This window comes from Camelina sativa, chromosome 7 (genome assembly GCF_000633955.1).
Source record: "Camelina sativa cultivar DH55 chromosome 7, Cs, whole genome shotgun sequence".
NCBI lineage: Eukaryota > Viridiplantae > Streptophyta > Magnoliopsida > Brassicales > Brassicaceae > Camelina > Camelina sativa.
Genome location: NC_025691.1, coordinates 24,746,529 through 24,755,298, shown reverse-complemented (window position 1 = coordinate 24,755,298; position 8,770 = coordinate 24,746,529). Strand labels below are relative to the sequence as shown.

General features: G+C 38.8%; 1 protein-coding gene and 1 long non-coding RNA gene across 2 annotated transcripts in view; one reads left to right on the top strand and one right to left on the bottom strand.

The window, feature by feature from the left end:
- The window catches only part of LOC104702427, a 5,085-nt gene extending 2,435 nt beyond the window's left edge, over window positions 1-2,650 (bottom strand). The window contains exons 1-12 of the long non-coding RNA XR_002032797.1: window positions 2,629-2,650; window positions 2,433-2,520; window positions 2,248-2,358; window positions 2,035-2,160; window positions 1,713-1,804; window positions 1,554-1,633; window positions 1,253-1,358; window positions 988-1,148; window positions 830-891; window positions 463-733; window positions 283-377; window positions 78-185 (exon numbers count right to left, since the gene is read on the bottom strand). This is a non-coding gene — a long non-coding RNA (uncharacterized LOC104702427). The remainder of the gene's footprint in view (window positions 1-77; window positions 186-282; window positions 378-462; window positions 734-829; window positions 892-987; window positions 1,149-1,252; window positions 1,359-1,553; window positions 1,634-1,712; window positions 1,805-2,034; window positions 2,161-2,247; window positions 2,359-2,432; window positions 2,521-2,628) is intronic.
- Window positions 6,683-7,435, top strand: LOC104704913 (glutathione S-transferase T3-like). The gene has a single exon (XM_010420920.1). The coding sequence runs from the start codon at window positions 6,683-6,685 to the stop codon at window positions 7,433-7,435; it is 753 nt and encodes a 250-aa protein (XP_010419222.1).

The window sequence follows — 8,770 nt, the reverse complement described above, 5'->3', positions numbered from 1 at the left end:
AGAACCAATTGATGAAAAATAAGTTAGACCAATCGAACAAGAAACAACAACGATGGTTGTGAAGTGAGGAATGAGACCAAATTATTTGTGAAGATGTAAAAAGCAAATCTCTGGTTAAGAGCCCGATTGAAGGCTAACAAGGCCATCTCCTTGGCCATTGCTTGACTGCAGTGTTGGCTCGGAACCTATGAGAGAGAGAGCAAACAAAATCATCAGGTGATGGCCAATGGAGAAGAGAAGAGGATCTGGCCATAAAATAGAGGTCTGAGAACAAGCCCTGACCGAGTAAATATTGGACCATAGATAGATACTCTATCTGGGATAAGGAACCCATGGCTTTGAGGTTCGAAGCTCCAGGAACCCTAAATTCTCCATACCTACAGAAACATATTAAACCCAAAATCTCAGTCTCGATCAAAAATAAAGAAACTAGAACAAATTTAAAAAGCAAATTCGACTCACAATTCATGGATTCTGTTGAGTAGTAGATTCGAACCATCATCATGTTGCTCTCTTGTCGCCATTAGAACGATCTCTCTCTGTCTCTTATCTATCAAATTTGTTGGGCTGGAACTCCCAAGGACAATATTTTTCAAGAGATGGGACAGACTCACTCTGAGAGATGTAGAGGAGCTTAAGAGCCCCAAGAAGTTGCAAAGTTTCACCTTTGGGAGGACATGTTTACACTCTTTGGCCGCTCTAGTGGCAGTCCAAGAGCCCGGTCCCATATCAGCTGTAAAGAGAAAGAGAAAACAGCATCACAATGATGAGTGTGGGTTTATTCAAAGAGAATTGTCAATAGCGCGAAAGTATGTCTGTGTAGATGTACCTGTGAGAAGATGACGAGATTCCTTGAGACAGCCAACAAGCACAGTGTAGTAGTATCTAAATCTGAAAGAAAAGGTCACTCTATTAATTATAACCAAGATTCAGCAAAACAAGGCCTGTGGTTAGTCATGCTTAAGTGATAACGATGCAGTTTTGTACCTTTCTTTCGGTTAGACGATAATAGTTCAGCAGCACTTCGCCAAGAGCATCAACGTTAGGCCACGGGTGGTTCTTGACGAAACTCGCTATGGTCTGTAAACCTGTACTTGGTCAAACACCATCAATCCAATAGATTCAGTTTTAATCAGTTTCTCCGCGATCTGCAAAAAGAGAACAAGAAGAAGAGCATGAGATGCTAATTTGTAATTCTAATAGAAATAGCCAAAGAGAAAATCCCTTAATAAAAACCCTAGAATTGTTATACCTTTACTTGCTCGATCAAATCAGATTAGAGTTGAAGAAGACGAAGAAACGTCATGGAAACAAATAACGTCCGTCCTCCTCCGATACTCACTTGGCACCATATCCAGCTAATTCATCAACGATACTCAAGAGTTAGAAGACAAGAAAAGAAAAGAGAAGGTGATCGTTCGTTTATCAAATTGTCTAACAGGAAACTGTACTTGCATGATGGTGAAGAAGAGTGAGGATGATTATACTATTGATGTCGTTATTGTTTGGGTCATCATCAACCCTAAGGCTAAGAAAAGCAGAACTTTGTTTACCTCTGTGCTTGCTTCAGTAGGAGTAACTTGTTATTTCCTGAGGCTTGCTTTGTGTTTTAGCTACTGGTTCTAACACGACACTTTTATCCGGCAATAACAAGAATGGTTAAAAGAAGTAGTTGAACTTAAACACTAGTGATGGATGATTTGAAACAAAACCTTGAGGGGTTCTTCTTCTTCTTCTTGGACGTTTGCACATGGTCTCATTCATGGAAGTTGAACATGGTCTCTAGTCTTGAATGATGATCTTCCTGCAGTCAGTGAGACAATCAACAGATGAAAATAAAAATGGTTAAAAAAGTAGTTGAACTTAGTCAATAGTGATGGATGATTTGAAACAAAAGCTTGAGGGGTTCTTCTTCTTCTTCTTCTTGGACGTTACTCATGGTCTCATTCATTGATCGGTGAGCTAGCTAACAGCTATGTTTGTGACACTCGTTTCCCTGCAATTAGTGTATGTTGGCTTCAGAATGTGAGCTACCTTTTCACATTTTTCTGATGAATGCCTATGGCTTGAGACAAACTGTGACTAGTTTTTTGGCTTGAGTGCAGATGGATTTCTCAGCATACTAGCTAATCTGCTCAGACGTCCGCATCCCGGAGATTACTGTTGAATGAACAAGAAGAAGATAAAAAGAATTAGAATAGCCTCTCATGATCTCACTTAACAATCTCACAAAGAAAGATATAGAACCTGCTGGCCTTGTTGTTGACCTCTGTGCTTTGGTAGGTAGGAGTAAATTGTTATTTCCTGAGGCTTGCTTTGTATGTTGTAGCTACTTGGTTCTAACACGGCTCTTTTATCCTGAAATAACATATAAGAATGGTTAAGAAAAGCAGTTGAACTTAACCAATGGTGATGGATGATTGAAACAAAACCTGGAGTGGTTCTTCTTGGACGTTGCTCATGGTCTCATTCATGGATTGGTAGAGCTAGCTAGCAGCTATGTTTGTGACACTCCTTTCCCTGCAATTAGTGAGACAATCATCAATAAACACATTGAAATTTTTTAAGAAAAAACCATCTAGAATCAGTCAAATAAGTAATAAGATGAGAGTAGTTAAAGAGAAATACGCCATGGAAACAACAAGGTCCTACCATACTCAGTTGCACCATAACCTGGATTAAGCTCAATCAAACGTCAAAGTAACAACCATTAAAAAGCATAACATGTGATCCCGACGCTTTGGCCAAAGATGCCGTAAAACCCCATACCAAGAACCGGCTATCCTGAAATACCAGATAAAAAAAAAGGAAGTTAGACCAAACCAACAAGCAACAACGATGGTGAAGAGAGGAGGAAAGAGACCAAATTATATGCGAAGATGTATAAAAAAAGCAAACCTCTCTTCACCCACACAGTAATCCTGGTTCCTCATGATCTGGATCAAAGAGAGACATTAGCTGATCTAAGAACACTAAAATAAAATAAAAGGGAAAGAGGGTACCATCAAAGAGGCAACAGGAACCGACCACGACGACTGATCAAAGGCATCATCATTCAAGTTCAAAATAAACTGAGACATAACAGAACAAAGTTATGGTTGTTATAGTGAAGAATTATCAAATCAGAGTGTACCTTTGGGAAGACCTTCAAGGCAAACGTAAAGTTCCAACCAGCATAACCACGAACGCTGATTGTCAGCCTGTGGATATGAAATCAAAACACACACTTAAAGGTACGAAATTTATCATATTAGTCCCCCTGTGCCTCCATGGTCTGCATCAAAGAGAGAGATATGTTCGATCACCTTTGTCCATCAAAGCCATGATCACTCTCATCATCCAAAACCTGAAACAACATAACAACATGTAAATAGCGTAGAACATATATAAAGCAACCTATGCATTTTAGAAACCAAACCCTAGAAATCCAATGATCGATCGGTTCAGAAAAAAAAAACAGAGACTGAGTTTTAGAAGAAGAAGAAGAAGAACAAAACCCCCTGAAGACGTCGTTAGCACGGAGAAGAAGCGTTTCTCTTCAATCACGCATCATCCAAAACCTGAAATAAGTACATAATGACAAGTAATTAAATCACATGAACATATAGAAAGCAAAGCAACCGACACGCAATATTTAAAAACGAAACCCTAGAAAAGAAACAAGCAAGTGAAATCCAATGATCGCGGTCCGATCGGAGAGACAGTACAAGCTATATATGCTAGAAGCCACCAAACCCTAGAAAAAGACAAAGGTGAAAATCCAATGATCGATTAGAAAGAAAAAGAAACAGAGACGAGTTAAGAAGAATGTGACCGATCACCACCGTACGGTCGGAGTCGGAGTAACCGTTGTACAGAGAGAGAGAGAGGGGAACTAAAGAAGAAAAATAACAATATGGTTTGCAGACCTAAGGAGGAGGGTGGTCTGGGTATCCGCAGGTTGCAGGACTTCCACGTTGTGTTTCAGCTTAAACTGATTTGGAACTTCTTTGCAAATGCGAGTTCTCTGTGGCTTGCTTGGTTGAAGGGCAATGTGTTTCACAGGAATGGTTTCTGGACTATAAATGACTCCCAAAGACTTTCGCGTACTGTGAGATGCATGCTGCAGTTAAGACCTATCTTGAAGGATTTTCTGAGATGTGAAGTCGGCAATGGAAGAAATGCTTCATTCTGACATGATCACTGGTGCGACCTAGGTCCCTTGGTCGACTTTGTTGGCCATATTGGTCCAAGGCAGTTACGGGTGAGGAAAAATGGTAAAGTTCTCGATACAGTTCGGAATGGAGAATGGTGGAGAGGATGTCTCTCTCTGGCTACTCTCACCTCAATCTCTCCACCAAATGATACCAAAGGAGAGGATGTCTATCTCTGGAAAAGGTTATCAGGTTCCTTTACTCAGCTTTTCTCTTCCAAAGAAACTTGGGAGCAGTTACGATCTCACTCCTCTCATGTACCTTGGTGCAAGACTGTGTGGTTTAAGGAAGCAGTGCCACATTATTCTTTCATCATGTGGCTCGCTTTCCAAGATCGACTACCCACGAAGGATAGGCTTCGGAGCTGGGGAATGAATGTCTATCCCAACTGTGTCCTATGCTCTGCAGGAATGGAAAGTCATGAGCGTCTATTCTTCAATTGTCCCTACTCGCTTCAAATTTGGGAAGCTTTTGCAGGTCGAATTTGGTCATCCCCCCCTTCGGACTTAAGCTCTATCTCGGTCTGGATCTCTCAAGCGAGTCAACCGCCTACCTTCAGGACTGCACCACTCATAAAGCTCGTACTCCAAGTCATTTGCTATCTCATTTGGCGAGAGTGCAACGCCAGGTTCTTCTCCAACATACACTCAACTCCATCAGCGGTTCAAGCGGTGGTTGATCGTACTGTCAGAGACCGTCTCCTCTCCTTTTCACTTTTTCAGGATCGACGACTTCCTCGTCCTCGCTCTTAGCCGGTTATTTTCTTGTATAAGCTTTCCCTGTTAATTTGTTATGTTATTTGCTTTTTGTACAGAAAAAACTGAAAATGGTATAAAATTTAACCTTTTACCAAAAAAAAAAAGAGTGAGAGCCTTGTTTTATAGATGAGGTAAGACCTTCTCCATCGACAGGTTCATAAGCAAGTTCTTAGTATTTTGGTTCCAAAAAATAATTCAGAACAAAAGAAAACAGCTAAGGGAGGTTGTTATATAGTATACTCATTTGTGATCTAAGAGACGCTACGTGTCAGTTTGGTATTGGTTGAACGAAAAAATAGAAAAGGGGGATTTTTTTTTTTTGCATCGCATTTCTTTCGTTTTCTTTCTCTCTCTCTCTCTCGTGATTGCGAGAAAACGAAGATTTGTATTTGGAATGGTCTCGGTGTGGAGGAAGAGGAGATTGCTTTCAGAGGAGATGCTCATCATCGTGAATTGATGAGTCAGCCGTGTCCCTTCGTGATATTTTGATTGAATCGTGAATCGGCTCCGATTGCATGTAGGAGAGGCGATTTGGAATCGTGAATCGTGAATTGGGAGTCCACTCAGTCGGAAGAGATTGAATCAATTGGAAGCAGAGGGTAAGTTTCTCAACTCAATTACTGATTGAATCAATCACGATTAGTGTTTGATGATTAGGGTTTTTGAATTTTGGATCGGAAATTAGGGTTTTTTTATGGTTTTTAGAAAATTAGGATTCTTGGTGTTCATGTGTTCCGTTTTGATCCTTACTTTAGCAGATGAGTACTTTTTAACTCCGGTTATGATGAATTTGAAAAGATTTGGCCATGAATGTATCGCAATATGCTGATTAAAGTTACTAACTTGATTCAACATAAGCTATTTGTTGGTTTTGGTGTTGTTATTTGTGTAAGCTAATGATGATCCGTTTTGGTTAAGTTTAGATAACGTCTGGAGATGGATATGTAATTGTTTCTGTTCTTGACACATGATTGTTTTTTTGTGTTGGTATTAGTTGTTTTTGATGTTGTTATTTGTGTTAGCTAATGATGATTTAGTAACTGTTTCTGCTCTTGACACATGATTGTATAATTTTAGAGTACATTGTTCTTGTTCGATTTAGCTTGTCCATGAATGATTAATTTTATTTCGAATTTGGGCTTCATTAACCGCGGATCTGTCTTTTGTTTTGAGGTTAAATGGACAAACATGGATTGATGCATTGATGAGTATAGAATGTGCATATCTCTTCGGCCATGAAGGAAGGTAATCATCATCCTCAACTTTTTTGCATTTATTTGGTGTTAGTTAAAGCTTTTGTTTGTTGGTTGTGATAAATAGGTTTAGTACTTGCTAGTGTAGGTATTAGTCTAATCAGTCATTGATGTGTTTGTTGGTTGTGAAGATTTTTAATGTGTGGTTGTTGTAGTTTAGGTAAACACTTAATTTCAAAATTTAAATCAACTAGTTGTAAACGTAAATATAAACTAAACCTTATAAATTCAAACACAAACAAAACCCTAATCCCTCGCCCTTTAGCAATCTATTGTTTATCCTTTACCACAAACAAAACACAAGTCCTTCTTGCTTTAGGAATCTCTTGTTTCTCATTTAACAAAACACAAGTCCTTCTTGCTTTAGCAATCTCTTGTTTTTCGATTAACACAAACAAAACACAAGTCCTTCTTGCTTTAGCAATCTCTTGTTTTTCGATTAACACAAACAAACACATCTCCTTCTCCCTTTAGCAATATGGATCCAAACGATTACATGAATCTATATTGTCCCACCTCTGGCTATTTGAATCTGTTACAAAGTCAACTTGATACCCAAAACCTCGATTACTCTTCTTCTCTAAGTCCATGTTCTGAAGCTCCATCTTCACATGCATCCCCACAAGAAAACCGCAAGTCAAGGCAAGCATGGTTACCAACAGATGATATCATGTTGGTCAGCGCTTGGCTCAACACTAGCAAGGATCCGATTACTTCCAACCAGCAAAGACTTGCATCCTTTTGGGGGAGGATTGCAAAATACTTTGCATTTTGTCTGAATGTTTTTGGTCGGCCAAAGAGAGAGGCGAGTCACTATAAGCAGAGGTGGGGGAGGATAAATGACTTGGTGTGCAAGTTCGTTGGATGTTATGAGGCTGTAACTAGGGAGAAGTCTAGTGGACAGAATGAAGATGATGTGATGAAGTTAGCACATCAGATATACCTTAATGATCATGGACAGAAGTTTACCTTGGAGCATGCATGGCGAGACTTAAGATACGATCAAAAATGGTGTGCCTCCACACTTATTAAAGGAAATGGAGTGAAAAGGGGAAGAGCGAGTATTGATGGGTCTGAACAGGATGCACACCATCCGATTGATGTGGATGTACCATTGCCCCGTCCTCCTAGTGTTAAGGCTGCCAAGGGGAAGTCCAAAAAAAGCTCTAACACCCAACCGATTGATGTGGAGGAAGATGGGAAAGCTTACTTGGAGTTTCAGTTGGATTGAGTTTCCAAGATGTATGAGATGAAGCAGAAGGACTTTGAATTGAAAGAGAAAGAGTTCGCTATGAAGAAGGAGCATATCAAGCATGTGATGCTTGAAAATCTGATTGCTAAAAAGGATTCACTAACTGAATCAGAAAAAGCTCTTAAGGAGAAGCTAACTGATGACATGATGCCATCAGGTTGAACTTTAGAAGTATGCATATGTTGTATGAACTATGTTCGTGTTTGTAGTGTTTTCAAATATATTCGAATGTAGTGTTTTATGTATTTGACTGTCTGTGTCGAGTTTAGTGTTTTAATTTTGTAATCGAATGAACTATGTTTAAGTTTGCTTCCTTGTGTTTTTTGTAATCGAATGAACTTTGTTTAAGTTTGCTTCCTTGTGTTTTTTGTAATCGAATGAACTTTGTTTAAGTTTGCTTCCTTGTTTTCTTCGTGTAATATGTAGTCAGATGACTGGTTATAAATTTGAATCAGTTGCACTTTATTCTTGTTTCAGTTTGTTTGTGTAATGGTCTGGTGTTCCGTTTGTTTCAGTTTCAGTTTCACTTTGTTTCATTTTTATACTTGTCTTGCAGGTACAAACCGATTTCCACCAAAGATGACCTGTGACACATAAAGAAGAAGGTAGATTCGAAGATGTTCACATAATTGTAGAAGTACATTTTCACTTTTGAATATTGTTGTACTTTCACCACATATTTTTACAAGCACTTTTGTATTTTTGTGCTTCTACCACACATGTTTTATTATCATTTTACAACCACATATTGTATCCAATGTTTGCACCACATATTTTCTTATCATTTTACAACCACATGTAATATCCAAAATTTTCTATATAATGTCCAAAGCCACCACAACTAATATTCACACCAAACCGATCATCTCCTTCTCTAAATTTTAAACACAAAAACACTTTTTCTTTATTTCTAAACTCTCTAAAATGGCTTCTTCTTCCCAAAATGATGTTGATGACATACTTGATGAATGTTTTAATCAAGCATGTGATCAAATCACCAATCAAGTATGGCAAAATCTTCTTAGTCCACCAATCCAACATCAACGACCACCTAAACCAAGAAAAAAGCGAGTTTACATTGAAAGAAATCGAGAAATCGGTCATGACCACTTGTGGAATGATTATTTCAGTGAGGATGCTACTTATCCTCCCAACATTTTCCGTCGCCGTTTTAGAATGAACAAGCCTTTATTCATTCGTATTGTGGATAAACTCGCAAATGAAGTTCCATTCTTTCAACAAAGAAGAGATGCTACCAGAATGTTGGGTCTGTCTACATTGCAAAAGTGTACAACAACAATTCGTATGATGACA

Bases quoted from the DNA above. Each gene is read 5' to 3' on its own strand.
- LOC104704913 (XM_010420920.1), top strand. From the start codon at position 6,683: ATGGATCCAAACGATTACATGAATCTATATTGTCCCACCTCTGGCTAT.